This window comes from Panthera tigris, chromosome C2 (genome assembly GCF_018350195.1).
Source record: "Panthera tigris isolate Pti1 chromosome C2, P.tigris_Pti1_mat1.1, whole genome shotgun sequence".
In the NCBI taxonomy this organism is placed as follows: domain Eukaryota; kingdom Metazoa; phylum Chordata; class Mammalia; order Carnivora; family Felidae; genus Panthera; species Panthera tigris.
Window position 1 is genome coordinate 57,291,810 of NC_056668.1, and position 18,539 is coordinate 57,310,348.

The 18,539-nt window shown below is 40.0% G+C and overlaps 1 protein-coding gene and 1 long non-coding RNA gene across 2 annotated transcripts in view; one reads left to right on the forward strand and one right to left on the reverse strand.

The window, feature by feature from the left end:
- The window catches only part of NECTIN3 (nectin cell adhesion molecule 3), a 124,745-nt gene extending 112,488 nt beyond the window's left edge, over positions 1-12,257 (forward strand). The window contains exons 8-9 of the mRNA XM_042998828.1: positions 10,580-10,642; positions 11,407-12,257. Of these exons, the coding sequence (XP_042854762.1) occupies positions 10,580-10,642; positions 11,407-11,586 (243 nt within the window). The 3' untranslated portion in view covers positions 11,587-12,257. The remainder of the gene's footprint in view (positions 1-10,579; positions 10,643-11,406) is intronic.
- On the reverse strand, positions 9,611-10,573 carry LOC122242002. Its single transcript, XR_006222139.1, has 3 exons — positions 10,453-10,573; positions 10,244-10,382; positions 9,611-9,864 (listed from the first exon to the last, which is right to left on the reverse strand). It is a non-coding gene; the product is annotated as an uncharacterized LOC122242002 (long non-coding RNA).
- Positions 12,258-18,539: the final 6,282 nt, after the last annotated feature.

Consider the following 18,539-nt stretch of genomic DNA (forward strand, 5'->3'; position numbering starts at 1 on the left):
GCCCTGGGCTGGAGCAGATAAAAAAAACTCTGAGAGTCTCAAGAAAAGCCTTGTCTTTGTTTTCCTTTAATTGAGGCCGGAGCCCAAGCAGGAGGCGAAGTAACTTAGGCTGTAGCTTTTATTCGACAATCGAGATGAAGATAACCCAGAGCAGGTGTCAGAGCTAGCAAGTACTGAGCACCGCCACTCTTTCCTCTAGTTTATGTCCTCTCCCCTTTCAGATGCTCAGTGTCTTCCTGCTTTTCCATCTCCCTTTCTCCAGTCGAGTTAGGAAGAAACGTGATATACCCAAGATAGGAAAAAGGGCAATTTTGTGTGATGGTTTCAGACACAGACTTTGGAATTCTATTACGATGAATTTGAATCTTAGCTCCACAAACGTGGAAACATGGCTTCTTCCCTCTAAGCCTCAGCTCCCTCATCTCTATTACGGGAACAATGATAGAATTACTTCAAGGCGGTAGTCTAAGAATATGAGCACCTCTAAAGCATCGCGTACAATACCTCCTGTAAGCAGCAGGGAGTAGGGGAAGAATCTTTTGTCAGTCCTTACAAGTTATAATTGTTCTTTTGTCTAAGCTGAATGGAGTGGTATCTGTTTTTCATCATGTTGGCAATATTGAGCCAACTTCTTTCTAGACCTTCTCCTTCTATCTTTCTTTATAGATTGCTGAGTATAAAGGATCTAGAACCTAATTCCATGGAGTTCACTCCCTTCTCACGAACCAATTCAGATATAACTCTGCCCTGTTCCTTGCAGTTAGGGTTTCCAGGGTTTCCAATCCCAACTGTCACAGGTTTCCCAACATGTGCCAGCACCCAAGACCTCTGTGGGGACCACTAAGAGTGGGAGTCACAGCAGGTCCTATACATGGATCATACATCAACAAGTGTTTATTGATCATCTACTGTGTGATAGCACCATGTGAAAACCTCGCTGTCTCTCAGGGTTAACAGGAAAGGATTTATAGGATGGCATGTTCAGACAGAACATAGAGATGAACCTTACTTCCCAGACGTAGGGAAAGAGGAGTTGTAAGTAAATAAATCTCATGTCTTGGGGACTAAGATCCAGACAGACTTTATACATATAACCTGTATAATGTGTAGTGGCAATCTGTATTGGTCATGACTGATTGTAGATACAGCAGAAATAAGAATTAACTAAAAAATGAGGAAACATTTCTAAATTTAAAAGGAAAAGTTGGATTAATAACACAGCACTCCTCATTGACATTCACACAGGATACTTCACAGGCTTTTGAAAAATCCTACATTCTTAAATACCTCTATCTTTTATAAAACTCATATATATGAGTTGAGAATAACAAAGACACATTGAAAAGTGGATATCGAGCGGTTGCTAAGCTCATTAACTAGCTAAATGGTTATCCCATCACAGAAACCTCCCAGGTCTTGATTCAAATTTGTGTCTCAACAAAATTACAAATTACAACCTTACAACCTATCATAACCTTTTAAGATTCACTCATGAATGGTTAAAACCAGCAATGTTAAATCTGTGAATGCCAAGGGTCTACTGTAATAAGAGACATTCATGTGAATAGCTTACCCTTATGGGTAATTATCACAGAGAACAGTAACAATTATGTATCTCATTAAACAAGTGCCTAATTAATGTTGTAAATTTTGCTTGATTACAACACAGTCTTTGGAGTTGTTGCTCATGTAGCACGTCAGCACTCTCGGAGTTATTAAAAATGAAGGGAAAGGGAAAATCGACTTTTGGCTCACACTTCAAGTAATATTTTACAATTTTCTTTCAGAAAGGTATTAAATAGATAGGAATGTAATATACTTTATGCCTTAAGAAATCCATATTTGGTGAATTATGTATGGTAGCCATTTCTTCATGTGTTACTCCTTTAGTATAGTGAAATCATCTCTATGGAATTGGACTCAGTCACTAGAACAAAGTAAGCAATTGGATATTATAGCCGTGAAACTCCGGTATTGGTCACCATCTGTGATGAAGTATTTATTGAGCACTTACTAGGTACTAGTATCATGCCAGATTCCAGATTGTGTCAATGACTTCTCATTCTACTTTACCTCCCTACACATTTCTCCAAAATAGAGTAATTATGATAAAATGGAAGGTACAGTGTTTGTTTTTTTAATATTCAACTTCACTAAGATATAACTTATATAATACTGTGCTCCAGTTTAAGTATACAGTTTGAAATGCTTTGCCAAATGTATACATTCATGTAAACACTACCGCAATCAAGAACATTTCTGTGACCCAAATAATTTGTCATACACACCCTCCACCTCCATCCTCCTAACGCCTCCTGCCTCAGGCAGCCATTACTGTGATTTCTTTTTTTTTTTTTTTTTAATGTTTATTTATTCTTGAGACAGAGACAGAGCGCGAACAGGGGAGCGGCAGAGAGAGAGGGAGACACAGAATCTGAAACAGGCTCCAGGCTCTGAGCTGTCAGCACAGAGCCTGACGCGGGGTCGAACCCACGAAGGGTGAGATCTGACCTCAGCGGAAGTGGGACGCTTAACAGACTGAGCCACCCAGGCGCCCCAGCCATTACTGTGATTTCTATCACAGTACGTTAGTTATGCTTTAAAAAAATAAAAATAAAAAAAGAACTTCACATAAAGAGAATAACAGTGTGCTCCTTCTGTGCCCAATTTCTTTTGCTCAGCATAATATTCTTGAGATCCATGTTGTTGCATGTATAAATTTCCTTTCATGGCTGTGTAGTATCCCATTTTATAAATATACCTTGACTCGTTTATTCGCTCAACTTTCGAGGGCTATTTTCATTTCAGGTTTTGGGATTTATGAATAAAAATCTTCAGTTTCTTTTTTTAAACAATATTTTTGGTTCAGCACCAGGATTATGCTGATCTTATAAAAGGAGTTACAAAGCAGGGGTTTTTTTTTTGTTTTTGGGTTTGGGTTTTTTGGTTTTTTTTTTTGGTTTTTGGTTTTTCCCCCTCATTTGTAGAAGGAATTTAAGATGCCTTTAATTGTTTGCTAGAATTTACCAGTGATTCCATCTGGGCCTGGAGTTTCTCTATGATAAGGATTTTAATTGTGTCTTTCAAAACATTTATCCATTTCATCTAGGTTTTTGAAATTGTCATCAAATTATTCGTGACACATCTTTTTTATTCTTTTAACTTATATGAGATCATTTGTACTGTTATCTTTTTCATCTTGATATTGGTTTGTGTTTTCTCTTTTTTTCTTACTAGGGGTTTTCCAATTTTTTAAATCTTTTTAAAGAACCAGCTTTTTGGGTTTCATTAATTTTGTTCAATGTTTGCCCATTTTTTATTGATTTTTTACTGTTTGTTATTTCTTTCTTTCAACTTCCATTGGATTTAATTGCTCTTTTTTTATCCAGCTGCTTGAAGAAGTTTAGATCATTAATTTAAGACCTCTCTTCTTTTCTAATACAAGGATTTAAAGCTATAAACTTTTCTTTAACCAATTCTTTTTTCAAAATCCCAGAAGTTTGGTATGTTATAATTTTATTTTCATTCAATTGAAAATACTTTCTAGCTTCCCTTATTATTTCTTCTTTGGCCATTGAGTTATTTAGAAGCATGTTGTTTAGTTTCTGAATATTTTTGAGTTTTCCAACTATGTCTTTGTTACTGATTGCTCACTAAGTTCTGTTATTTAATATATATATATACATACATATATATATTACATATATATATATATACATAACATATATATATATTGTGTGTGTGTGTGTGTGTGTGTGTGTGTGTAGGATTTCAAAACCTGTAAATATTTGAGACTTTTATTGCACAGCTATGGTCTATCTTACTGAATGTTCCGCGTGCACTAAAACAAATGTATATTCTACTGTAGTTGAGTGAGTATTTTAAAATGTCAATTAAGTCACACTGGTCATGTCATTCAAGTATTCTTTATATGTAATGATTTTCAGTTTACATTTTTATCAGTTATTGAGAGTGGAGTGGTATTTCCAACTATATTTGTGGATGTGTCTGTTTCCCCTTTCAGTTCTGTTATTCATGTGTTTTTATCGGGTATACACACATTTAAGATTGTTATACTATGTTGTCCTGATAAGTTGATCCTGTTATCATTATGAAAGATTCTTCTTTGTCTTTGGTATTTTTGTATTGCAGTCACTTTGATATTATTATAGCCACTGAAGTTTAAACTTTTCTTTAATGAATCATGTTTTCATGGTATGTGTTTTTCTGTTCTCTTACTTTAACCTGACTATGTCTTTATATTTAAAACGCATTTCAGGGGGACCTGGGTGGCTCAGTCAGTTAAGAGTCCAACTTCGGCTCAGGTGATGATCTCACAGTTTGTGAGTTCGAGCCCCGCATCAGGTTCTGTGCTGACACTCAGAGCCTGGAGGCTGCTTCGGATTCTGTGCCTCATTTGCTCTCTGCCCCTCCCCAACTTGTGCTCTGTCTCTGTCTCTCGAAAATAAATAAAAACAAAATTAAAATTCATTTCACAAAGCTAACATCTAGTTGAGTTGCTGCTTTACCTAGTCTGAAAATCCCTGACTTGGATAGCAATATTTATTCTTATTAAATATATTTATTGCCATAGTTGGGCTTAAGTTTACCACCTTATTATTTGCTTTTTATTTGTCCCATCAGTTCTTTGTTCCTTTTCCTTTCTTTTCCTATCTTCTTTTAAATTAACTGAGAGTTTTTAGCATTTTTATCTCTTCTATTGAATTATTAGCTGTACCTCTTTGTTTTACTTTTTTTTAGTGATCTCTCTGGGTTTTGGCATATGCCTTTTTTAAAATTTTTTATTTAAAAAATTTTTAATGTTTTTATTTTTGAGAGAGAGAGAGAGCGAGAGCGAGCGCATGAGTGGGGTAGGGGCAGAGAGAGAGAGGGAGACACAGTATCTGAAGCAGGCTCCAGGCTCTGAGCTGTCAGCACAGACCCCAACACAGGGCTCGAACCCGTGAATCATGAGATCATGACCTAAGCAATAGTTGGATGCTTAACTGACTGAGCCACCCAGACACCCCAGCATATGCATTTTTAATCTGTCACTATCTACCTTAATATAAATGCTACCTCATGTATCCTGTAACAACTTGAACACAACCTGTACTTTAATTTCCGCCTTCCCTTCCTTCGTATTCTTGCATATTTTATTTCTCCATTTGTTACGAACCTGACAATATATTCTTACTATTTTTGGTTTACACTATAATGTATCTTTTTTAAAAATTTAAGAATTGATGAAGTTTTTTTTTTTGGAATCGGTTTTATTCAACTCAAAGTACTTTCCCATAACATTATTTATGGTACAGGTCTGCTGATAACAACTTTTCTTAGCTTTTGCTTGTCCGAAAATTTCTTTATTTAATCTTTGTTTTAAAATATTTTTGTGGGATATGGAATTGTAGTTTGACTTTGTTTTTTTGATTTGGTTTGGTTTTTTACTCAGTGCTTTAGTATTTTAGCTTCATGTCTCCTGACCTTCACTTTTTTCTGGTGAATAGCCAGTGATAATTCTTACCTTTTATTTCTTACTTTTTCCTCCGACAATATCTTAGATTTTCTTTGTCATTGTTTTCAGCAATTTGAGTTTGAAATGTATTAGAGTAGTTTTCTTTATGTTTACCTTTATTGGAATTCATTGAGCTTCTTAGAACCATAGATGTATTTTTCATCTAATTTAGAACATTTTAACAGCTCTTCAAATACCGTTTTCCTGTCTTTCCTTCCTTCTGTGATTCCAGTTACACAAATGATAGATTTCTTGATATTATTCCACAGATCCACCAAAGCTATGTTCTTTTTCAGCTGTTTCCCCCATCTCCTTGTATGGATAATTTCTATCTTCAAATGCATTAATCTTTTCTTTTGCAATGTCTATTAAGGCCATGCAGTGACTTTTTTCAATTTAGATACTGTATTTTTTCAGTTCTAGAAGTTCTTTTCAGTTCTTTTCATAGTTTTTGATTCTCATATTATGTTCATATTTCTAAATATCCTTATACATATTTATTTTTTAGGTTTATTTATTTTGAGAGAGAGAGAGAGAGAGAGAAAGCATGAAGAGGGGAGGGGCAGACAGAGTGGGAGAGAGAATCCCAAGCAGGCTCTGCACTGTCAGGGTGGAGCTTGACCCAGGGACCCATGGCCAATGCAGGGCCTAAACTCATGAACCATGAGATCATGACCTGAGCTCAAGTCAGATGCTTAACCGATTGGGTCACCCAGGCATCCCTCCTTACACATATCTATAATAAGTGTTTAAAAGTTATTGTCTATTAAATCCATATGTGTCCTATTGGGTTTTGTTTCTACTGACTTATTTTTTCTCCTTTTTTTTTTTTTTTCATGTTCAGTATGTTTTAATTGGATGCTGGACATTGTGAATGTTATATTATCAATTATTTGAATTTTGCTATCATTCCTTAATAAGAATTGGGTTATTTTCTGGCAGTCAGTTAATTGACTTTAAGATCAACTTGATCTTCTGGAAGCTTGTTTTTAAGTTTTGTTAGGGTGGTTCTGGAACACTCTGTGTCCTAGAGCTATTTTAGCCTCTCTTTTAAAGCATGACCTTGGGTTCTCTACTGAATGTCTCACATGTCCAATGAGGATTCTCCTTCTCTTCAATACCCTGTCCCACAGATTACAGTACCTCAGCTTGCCTGAGTGCTGAAGTCTGTTCCCTCAGCTCAGCAGTGCTTTTCTTGGGTTTTTCTCTTCCCAAATGAGCAGAAAAATCAGATAGTCTCCAGGACTGTTAGAGGATCACCGTGTGTGTGTGTGTGTGTGTGTGTTTCTATTATCTGAGTTCCCAGTCCTGTGCAGCACAGTTATCTTGTCTGCAAACTGAAAACTGTTGTTTTCAAACAGTTGCAAACAGGTCTGCAAACTGAAAACTGCAAAGTCTGAAAACTGTTGTTTCATACATTTTGCCCAATTTTCTAGTGACTTGTGGCAGAAGGGCTAGTCTGGTATTAGTTCTCCATCATGACTGGAAGCAGAAGTAAAAATGTATCATTTGCCATTATAAGGAAGAAGCATTGGAGCCAGAAAGTCTACATGACTTTAGTAAGTGAGGAAAGTGCCTGTGGATTGTAGCTCAATAGAAGTTGTTACAAGGTAGTACATGCCAGTAGAGAAATCAAAATATGTGTTAGAGATTCAGAGTAGCCCAAGGCTTTCTAGGAAAAACTGGAAGAGTAATAGAATGATATATGCTATGATTCCATTAGTTAAAATATTATGAGTTAATTCATACCTGTATATTAAGCACCAAACATAAGTAAGGTATTGTGCCAGACAGTTTTCAATATACTAGTGATTAACCTTTTTTTTTTAAAGTCAGATATTCAACATTTCAGGTAGTTCAGGGAGTGGCAGAAATAGAACACATGTACCCACCCACCATTAGATTAAAGTAAATCCTTTATGTCTCTTGTCAGAAATTGGACAGCTGTACCATGCAGAGGCTCTCTACAACCCTGATCCCTGATCCCTACCATGTGTGGGGCTTCTGTTCATAGAATTTGGTTAAATATCATATTACACAATTCATGGGCTCACAGGAGGGATAGTGGTTTGGTAGTGAATGTTCACAGCACTGGATAGAAAAAAAGGAACTTACACATATGCTTGTCATCCCTTCTGTAAAAGTGAAGATTATTTATAGTGTCCAGGCACCATTTCTTCCTGTTCAGGTCTAGAAACTCTCTTGTTTTTATTTTCAAATGTACCACTTCTGGCTAATTTTATGTCTCCTACTATTTAAAAAAAATGTTAACCGTGCTATTATAACTCCTAAAGCAAGCCATGGCCCTTTGAAATCTCTTTATATTGAAACAAAACAGATTTTCTTGCCTCTGTAATTCCCTAATACTATTAATTAACACTGGTTATAGTGTTACTATTGATGCTGCATCGTTCATTGTGCCCTCCATGAACACTGGCTTCCAAGGACTTAAAGTTTGTTACTGTGTTTCACCGACAACGATCAGATACAAGTATACCCTGAGTGTTCAGGAAAATGTGAACGATTATTTATTTTCTGGTCATACTAAATTCGCCAGTTGGAATTTTATAGCATAAACATGGAACAGCTCATATTCCAACCAAACCTTTCTTGAACTCTTGAGGCTCTGATCTCTGTATTTCTAGATTGTGGACTCCTTCAGTATCGACTGCATCCTTGATTTTTACACCCTGCACCAGCAGGAGGAAAGACACTCGCCCCTTCTATAGGGAAGCTTCTAACTGCCCTGTCTCTTTCCAATTAGATACAGCACTGATGTAGAATAATTTCTCAATGACCAGTACCGTTTTTTGATGTTTATTTTATTTTTGAGAGAGAGACAGAGCACGAGTAGGGGAGGGGCAGAGAAGGAGGGAGACACAGAATCTGAAGCAGCCTCCATCCAGTCTCTGAGGTGTCAGCACAGAGCCCAACATGGGGCTCGAACCCACGAAGTGCGAGATCATGATCTGAGCTGAAGTGTCTAACCGACTGAGCCACCCAGGCACCCTCAATTACCAGTATTGATACAAGGGGAATAGCAACTGGGATCATCTAAAACAACAAACAAACAAGACGCTAGTTTTAATTTCAGGAGGTTTTTTTCCCCCCCAAAATCTATTTTTCTTGGACCAGGACCAGGTACATAATTTATGAGGCACAGTGCAAAGTGAAAATGCAGAGCCTCTTGTTGAAAACTATACAATGTCAAGATGGTGATAACCAAGGGGGTCAGAGGCTTGCCCTTACTGAGACGGATCCTCCAGCCACCTGCCAGAAGTACCGTGATGCAAGCAGGGGCATGCACTCCTGACCCCAGCCTTCCCTGGACCAGCACTCAGGCCCCTGCCAGATCAGAGAATGGCAGAGTCACTGGACAGGGACAGGGAGAGGAAAGCAAGGGGGATCTGGAACATTACCGTAAGGAAGTGGCAGCCGAGAACCAAATCAAACACAAGCATCAGGAGAGGACAACCTTGAGTTGAGGCCACAGGTCACTGAGTCATGCTCCATTGTTTCATTAGACTGCTTATAAAACATGGATTCACAATAAAATATTAAGAAATCTTAAGAGGGCAACCACAGAGCATTAAGCCCCCAAATGGGTCCTGAACGCAAGGCCCTGTGTGACTGGTCACACATCCATGAAACTGGATATTTACCAGGATGTGCGGTCAATTATCACATGGTCACGCATGTGGGAAGCACCCTAGAATCGAGCAGAATATGACAGGAGAAACATGCTTGGTGGACATGATTTATAATTCGGATAACCTTAACATGGGATATCAAGAATTGATAGTTTAGAGTTTAGTAAATTCATCAGTTAACTGTTAACTTCCTGCTGTTGCCGAACCACAGGCCGGGTGTGGAGGTGGAAGAGGATGGCCAGGAAGGCTCATTCTTTACTGGGGTTGAAAGGTACAGATACCAGATAGAGCAGTGATGTGTGCTATGAAACACACGAACAATAGGAACATTGGAGCAAAGAAATGAACTTTGATGGACCCTAGGGAAAAAAAGGTGACTTCAGTCAGGCCAAGATGGATGGGTAGTATTTCAGCTGTCAGAGGCAAAGGGACAGACCTTCTATGCCGAAAGGACAGCATGAGGAAAGGCAGTGAAGGGAGAGCATTTTGATAGATACACCCACATGCTGGGACTTTCAGGCATTCTTCTGTTATATTTATGAAACATCTATTTTCCAGACACTGGGTTAGAAGTAGGGGATATAGGAATATAGGCTTAGGATTCAGACAGAGCCACGTGTGAATCACAATCCTCCACTTCCAGCTGTGTGACCAGAGACACCTTACTGAACCACTCTGAGCCTCCGTTTCAGTCTTCTGTAAAATAAAAGCATCAGTTTTATAGAAGTTTTAGAGAAATTATAAATGAGATAATGTTTGTAAAATACTCCAACTAGCACCCTCAATGTAGTGAAGGAGACAAGCAAATATAAACAAATAATGGCAATAATATACGCTTTGGGCAAGGCTTCCTGGAAGAGGTAATATATACCTGGAGGCCAAGGGTAAGGATGCATTTATAGGCCAAGGGGAAGCAGAGAGAGATTCTTCCTAGGGTGGGTTTTGAAAATGAGGAATCCCCTTTATGATCTGGGCAGGGTTGGGGGCAGAGAGTAGCTGGCAGGACCAGAAGGGACCAGAAGGGTGGCCGTATATATACCTCTATAGAGAAGGACAAAAAATAACCTTTCCTTACCACCCCAGACCACTTTTAAAGCCGATTCCAAGTATCAGGTTCTTCTGTGCTGAGGCCTCCCTCGGGTAAGATATGAGTAACTTTGCATGAGACCTCTTGCAGCAGATCTTCTGTATGTTTTCTTCCTTCCAGAAGAAGTCTAGAGTCAGGAGAGAGACAGCTCTCAGGAAATGTCGTTGCTCATCCCCTCCGAAGGAACATTTGCTTACCTGGCACACATGTGACAAGACATGATTGGCTCTTTTAAAAATAGGCTTCTTCCTGGTCTGGGTTGATGTGTTTCACCATGTGCTTGGAGCTTTAAAGCGTGTGTCTTGTTCTGTCTTCTTCCTCCAGACCGAACACTTGCCTCTGCAGACTCAGTTCCGAGAAAGAGAGGTGGGCGGCCTCCAGCACTCTGTAAGTAACGGGGTCCTGCCGTGGGGGTCTGCCCAGGTGGAACTGGTGGCTCCCATGCCGACTGAAATATCATTTGATTTCCACGAAAGTTTATTGTATTCACCTCTCTGCCATCTGAGCATCTATAGTATGATCTTGTCAAGTCCTTGAGCTTGCTTGGCCATTTAGAAGTAGTCAGAGTTTAAGAAACCAGTAACTGGGCGGAGGGGTCAGTACCAGAGACATCACAGAGCATCACGGGGGTTCATTTTATGGTGTCAGCTGTGACAGCATTTCTGACTCTCACTTATGTTGGACATGTGGTCAAATACCAGTTCATTTCACTATGTCTTTTCCCTAATTCCCCAACTCTGAATCTTGAGGCTTCATTTGGTTTTGTTTTGCCTGTTTGATTTAATTCTCTGCATATTTCATGCATGCTTTCCAAGCTTGAGCCTTGCTGAGGGACTCCCAAGAGTTTACAACCTTGTTCTTCCCTAGTTTAACTGATACCAGTTCCAAATCTCGAAACCTGAAACTGACTATCATCCCCGTTAGTCATAATTTTCTGTTTAGCAGATGTTGTGATGCTTATCCGGGTATTGTAAGCAACAAATGACTGGAAAATGATAAGAAGTTGAACTTTACCTTGCCATTCAGTAGCCTGTGGGATAATGAATCAGAGACACAGACTCGAATTAATCGAGTTCTTGCCTGTTTTGACCAAAGTGCTAGAAAGATGCAAACATCTGCTCTGCTAACATAAGCAATATTTGAATTTTTAGAATGGGCTAAGTCGCAGGAGAGTGGACTATGAAGATGAGAATCCTGTGGGGGAAGATGGGATCCAGCAGATGTGCCCCCTTTACAATCAGATATGCCAGAAAGACCGGAGTCCGGGCAAGCATCGTCAAAGCAACGACCCTGAGAGAGTGTACATCAACCCGCGAGAACATTATGTGTGATTTCACTCTTTTTTTCCCAGTGGACGTCCTAACAAAGTGTTCAATCTTCGACTGGGGAGAGAAACTGAGGACAGTGGTTCTTATCTCATTCTCCCTCGTGTAAAACAATCCCAGTTTATGTGTATCAGAAGTCGTGATGAATGGCTTCGAGCCAATAGCAACTTGGTTTCCTTCATTAAGAGTTTCTTAGCCACCAGCTGTGTTTGTGAACTTGACTCTAGCTTTGTGTGTTTCTGTGATGATAGTGTTTAACTACTAACATTTGGCCTACAGTGGCACGTTCATTGAAACATAGAATATCTGCCTGTGATGGCAACAGTGATTCTCCAGAAAGGAAGGCCCCAGCTGGGAGTGTTAACCTTGCAGGGTTTCAGGAAGGCCAGCCTATTTATCTGTAACTCAAGCGAGCAGGAAAAAAAAAAAAAAAAAAAAAAAAAAGGGGGGGGGGGTGGGGGAGTTCAAAATCCATTTCACTAATTATTTCACTGGGATTTGGCTTTCCCTGATGTGCTTAATGCAATTACAATACCTGTGTACAAACAGGAGGCCTGAGGAAAGAGGCAGAATTGGCTCTTTATCCCAAAAAACAACAACAGAAAGCAGTTTAAACCTTCAAGCCTGTTGGTTGCTTTTAAAGTCTTGTGATAATTGGAATATATGTTCCTTCTTGATCACTAAGGTCCTGAGGGATACTTATTTCGCGCCGTTCTCTGACCAGTCTCGATTAGCTGTGTGCTAAGACTCTTCTCTTGCCCTGTTGTTCCCACAGTTCTGTTCTTTCCTAGCCAGATTAGCCTATTTCCCACCTATTAAATTCTAAAAGCCTCGTCTAAATGGTGGACAGCCTTGAGCCCTGTCCCTCTTTGCTGTAGTATTGTATATGACAAGCTCAGCTTTCACTTCTGAAATTCCTTTCAAGCTAATCCTCTCCACACAGGCTTCAGCTACCCTCTGCTTCTTCAGACTACTTCTCATCCATGTTTTATCTACCTCAGAAAAGCCTGCTGCAAAATCACCGTGAAATAACTCCTGCTCTTAAGAGCCAGGTAGAAAATTTGAAAATTAAAAAAAAAAAAAAAAAAGGGCAATATGGCCTATGTGCTAAACCCCCATGTTATCCTTTGTCCTCCCCCAGCCCCAAGTTTACCCAGTCAACAAGGGTGAAGAGATGCTAAAAAGCAAATAATATAGTGACAGACTTACCGGTACAACACTTTGGTGCCTGCAAATGTCTGTCTTGAGTTTTCTCACTTCCCTTTGCCAATGTATCCTCCCTGAGATTGAAGGTAGTAATTATAATGGAGGGAGCAGAGGAGGGGGGCCCAGGTACATGCGTAAATGTCAATCACTCTTTTCACATCTTAAGGAAAGCATTGTTTTACTGTGTGTTCTGGAAGATGAGAGGTATGTCACAGATATTAAAAACACTACCGACTTGTCACATATTAGGAAAGAATGACATAAGGACTAATAAAATAGTACACATTTCCAACCTAAGTTTCAGGAGGACGGGAGAATATTAACACAGATTTCTAATGAGATACCAAAGACACCTTGTGATTCACGTTGTGCTGGCTCTCGTTCTTGTTTGTATGTTGGTTTCCTTTTTTTAGTTGCTGTGCTTTTTCGGACAACTTATCCAGGTCATTCTACCATCGTCACACATTCTGCCCCTGTTGTCTTGGTGAGCGACAATTCTGGCAGTAAAGACACTTAAATTCTAACTCAATGCTGTGGCAATTTAAAAGGCCATAGTTCCATGGAATTAAAGGGTAAATTCCAAGGACCGCATTGCTCTATCACTGTCCTACCTCAGTTAGAATTTACTGCCCTTTGTAGCAAGCTGACACAAAACATATTTGACTTCATTTCCATGGAATCCCATCAGTGAATTAGTGTGGCTGAAGGTTCATGAATCCTTGCAACTGTTTTCCAACAGAAAGATGACTCTGGTCAGAGTTCTCCTGGAGAGTGAAGTGTTTTTATAAATACTAGATGTTACAGAGGAGGAGATTCAGTGGGATGTACTTCCTTTAAAAAGCTTTAAAAATGTCTTCCACGTTAGGGATGGTTTCTAAGGTCCTGCTGAGAAGCAGCTTGTTGAATTAGCATCACAGAAGTTTATATTGAACCTTGAAGGCAGTAAAGTAAGGTGTCTGTTTGCACTAGATATGGAAGAGCTGGGTTTTCGGAGCCATTTGGCCTGTCTTCAGAGCCGTCCCTACCAAGAAGAACCCCCTATATAATTTTTAACATTCTTGGTGCAGTTCCAGAAAAGAAATTTCAGGGTATAGACACCCCTCTTACAGCCAGCTTGTTCAGTATCCTCTTTGCTTCTCTGTCAGCTGTAGTAGTTTTTAACAAACCGGTAGATTCTATAGCTGTTGGCCTTTTCCATGGGTCAGATAAGCTGTATAATTGCTTGTCCTGGTGTCTCCTGTCTGTCCTCTCTGAATATGGAGTGCAGCAGAAAGGAGCTTTAAAAGGGTTGGATCAGCCAGTCCCTCAACCAAAAAACGCCATCCAAAATTAGTCTGTCGATCTCTCAATTTGGAGCTTAGACTACATGTTGATCCCCATTTAAATTTGGAAGTTAGACTCTTAAAGGTCAGTGAGTGTTAAAATCCACAGCTGATAGGAGATACTCTTCCCATAACTGGTTTACTAAAACACAACGAAACAGAAATAAATCCCCAGAGCGCTTATCCACTTAGGGCCGCAGCTTAACATTTCAAGGGGGGGGGGGGGGCGTGTGCTGCATCCCAGACACGCAGCCTTTGCCGCCTGTTTTGTAGGCAGCTCAGCTCCAGGAGTGTGCACTGTGGCCACAGGAGTGGATCCCCAGGTTCTTTGCACACCACTCCAGAGTAAAGCATCTGTACCATCTAGGATCGGTCTGACATAATGGGATGTGAGTTTAGATTGATTCTCTTCTATGAGGGTTCTCCTGGCCTTCTTCTGTTTTCTAAGTTTGAAGAAGTCTATGCTCTTTGGACTTGTAACAAAACTCTTAACCTGTGATAGACCGCCCTGTAACACACACATAGTGGATACTAACGACATGCCCTAGAAACTAAATGAACTGGTTACCTCGTTAATTTTTTATGGCCTTATTTACTCATAAGGATAGTACAGTTTCTTTGTCTGTCTTCTGAGGATGATTTCCTAAATTCTCTTTCATAGTCATCGAAAATTGACTTTTATTTTTCGTTGTACAGTCTTGCCCTGCACTGGGCTGGTGTCCTCGTACTATTCTTTATATATAATAGAGCCCCCTTCAAGCCTCTTATTCCCTGGGGTGTAGAGGACAGACTATTACACCAGGAACCAAAAGAACAGATTCTCCCAACTTCACCCTTTCTAGCCATGGAAACTTAGACAAGCCACTTAATCTCTCTAGGGCATCAGTTGCTCTATCCATAAAGGTTACACCTTCCCTGTCAGCCTCTCAGGAATGTGAGATAGGAAACCGTAAGCTCCCTTCAAACTGAAAGCGCCTTCTATTATTCTTCTATGTTGAACCTAAACTTCTAGTGCCCTCACCAGCACTGGGGAGAACCAGGTGGTAACAGGCAAATTTCAGTTTGACCCAATTTGAGTATAGCCAAGTGCAAGTGGGACTTGTACTTTCTTTTACTATAATAACTATTTTGTCTTATGGAAAGCTTGATATCTGGGCCTTAACCTTTTAGGCCTTGTCTAAAATTGCAAGCGCATGTTGCTGTATAACCGGTGGCTGCTCGTGGTTTACAGATCACTACACATAACAGTGACATTATTGAGTTTGTAGCACGGTCAGGGCTCCCGGACAAGAATCTTACATGAATCCCCTCACGGATGAGGACGAAACTCTTGTTTTGTCCCCCTTCCAGGGGATGGAAAGGCTCACACTCCTATGAGGCACACCCACAGGTCATGCTAACCACCAGCCGGCTGTTACTTCTTTAAAAATCTGCTTTGGGGGAGTGATGCTAGGGAATACATTTTCTTGATTGTTTAATAGACGTGTAAGGAAATACACTGGGGAAAATATATATACGAAATGTTTATTAAGATGAAAGGAAGTGACTATGCTCATTTTTACTTAGTTTCTGAACTTCTCAAGATGCTCAGAAAGGCTCATCTCCATTAGATTAACCATAGCTGCAAAAACAATCAACCAAGCAGTTAAGGCCACTCCATCCCAGCTGGTTCGGTTTTAGTGGGCACCAACTTTAACACCTCTTCCTTAACTTTGTTCTCTGATACACTGATTGCTCTATTTAGTGCGTCCCGCCTTTATTGAACTCCCAGGAAGTAGTGGCACTCTTACAGTGGATAGAGGGAAAACTAGCTACCTTTGGTAAAAAAAAAAAGGAAGAAGAAGAAGATGACGATGATGACGAAGAAGAAGAAGAAGAAGAAGAAGAAGAAGAAGAAGAAGAAGAAGAAGAAGAAGAAGAAGAAGAAAGAAGGAGAAGAAGAAGAGGAGGAAGGGTATGAAGTAGAAATGCCAAGTAGGCTGGCAGTGACTCAGCTCTGTGCTTAACTGACAAGGTTCTTCATCCTTGTACTGTTTGTAGATCTTGGAGGAGGACCAGGGACTTCGAGTTCTTCTCATAAACTAGAAGCTGCTATTTACAAGCCTATTCAACTATAGACTGTGCCTGGGTTAATTTTACTGTACCTATAAGGGTATTTGTGTCTCCTCCATTAAAGAAAATTGTTGGCCACTGGACTTGGCTGGTTTGGCCACTTGCAATTGTTAGGTTGTTTTAGTAGCCTTCGGTAGGTAGAGGTGGGTGAGGCCTGTAGCTCTTCTCCCCCACCCTCCCCCCAACCTCACCAGATGATACTTTACACTGGAATCAGCTTTTAGACCAATTTCTGCCTCATTCATGTTTATAAGCGAGCAGGTATCCTGTACCAGTCAGCCTGTTAAGCTGTAAGCTTGAAAATGTCCCAACTCTGTTCTTTTGGGCAACCCAACAATATCTGATGCAAAGGTTCTACTAGAAGCAAATCCAGCAATACTCCAGTGTATTTACTGTCAGGCGACCCAATTCTGTTTTAACTGCTAGCGACAGAACAGGTTAGTAATCTAGGAATCCAGGGTCCGTGGGCTGCTGGAGCCTCACACCTGCCGATGGAAAGGCTGGGTGAAGTTCCCTGCACTATTTGGCCTCTACTAACTTGACCATTGAAAAGAATTACTTATTAACAAGGTCTCTGGTGTTTAATTACTGATAAAGCTCTTGTGGTAGAAGCCTCTGAAGAGACTGGAGTTTTTCAAATGCTGACAAACCTTTGGAGGATGTTGTTCCTCAAGTAAAATTCTTCAAATGTTAACTAACCATTCCTAGTGTGTATAGTAAGGCTAATAAACATATGCCTAAATAATGTAAATTACATAGAGTGTAACAGGATTTGTTAAGGATTCCTCACGTTATCGTACCTGTTGGCATTTCTCCTTAGTGGCAATCTTTCCTTTCTTGCAGGGGGGTTTGTGTGGGGGGGGGATTCTGGAGAGACAGATGGGCAGAGGGGAGAGGGGTCTGCTTAAAATTTGCAGCTGAAAAAAATTTTTCCATTCACAAATGCAAAAAGAACCCTCACGTCTGCAAACATTTCACTATTTCAGGCCTAGGTTATATTTACTTTAAAATTATCTCTGCAAAAAGAGGTGGGAAAAGAAAGGCCATGTTTACCTTGACAGTCAAAATACATAAAATATCAGGTTGATTTCTACTGCATTTTCATTACTAAGTTATTCTCAAGTTTCAGTTTGATTTTGGAAGTTTGGAGCTGAGTGCACTAGGATAAAAGAGCATATCAAAAATTCAGATGACAATATCTTTTTATCATACATTATCCACCGAGACCCTGATGTGGAAGTTCTTTCTGTATCTCAGGGAGGAGGGAAACCACCACCGATAAATAAAAGGACTCTTCATGCCAATGCTTGGGAATAAATCTCTTCCATCGGTCCCTTCCCAAGAATATTCTAATCAGTGTTTGGGGGCTATGGCCATGATATATATGTATCAAGTTACATACCTCCCTGCACAAAAAAGAACTAGCTATATTCTATATTCTTGACGAAAAGTTGCCCTCTTGAGGTCTTTTCCAGCACTTGTCATTTCCAGTTTTCACTATCAGGGCCCCTATGGCCCAGAGGATCCTTGGTATCATGACCTAAACTGGTTGTATTTATCATCATGACATGGGATTGGACTGTGACAGCGGGTTAGAGGGACACCCAGAGGGAAAGCCTCCCTGGGAGGCTTCCAGAACATCAGATTTGCTACAGCGGCTTAGAACTGTGACCCATTCTGCTACAAATCTGTCTGACAGCCATGAAGAGATGTTTCATGTGTCTCCTCCAAAGGTTAGGAATATACTTCAAACATTCCTAATGTCCCATAATAACTCACAGTGGATCTATGAAGCCCAGGGTTCCACATGCTTTTCCAAGCGAATGGGCACCACTGTTTTGGTCTGCCGATAATGACCAGTATTTTTTCTTAATCCACCCTAACACACTGATGAGGCTAAATTAAATTCCCCTTGCAAGTCATGTTGATGGCTCGGTGTTTATCATATTTTAACTAGACGCAGCAGTATTTTGTCCTAAACGCATTAGTTTGCACCTCCCCATACTGTGGCTCATTTATGCCTCTGCTTTCTCGCATGGTCTTATGAGACGTTGCGTATTTCAATACCCAGAAGAGCATTTGTCTTCTTAGGTTTCGTTGTGTACTTGAAGTTCCAAGTCTTTTGTAAAAAAAATGTTAAGTAGCTGGTGTTGCTACTGGATCCCTGGATTATTCCATTTGTCCATCCAGAAAAGTTCCTGTTTATCCTCTACCTTCTGTTTCTATTTCTAAGCCAATGCTTTAAGACATAACATCTGTTCCAGCCTATTCTGTCTCCATGTGGCCTTAACCTCTTAACTTCTGTACTCAGTCTCACTC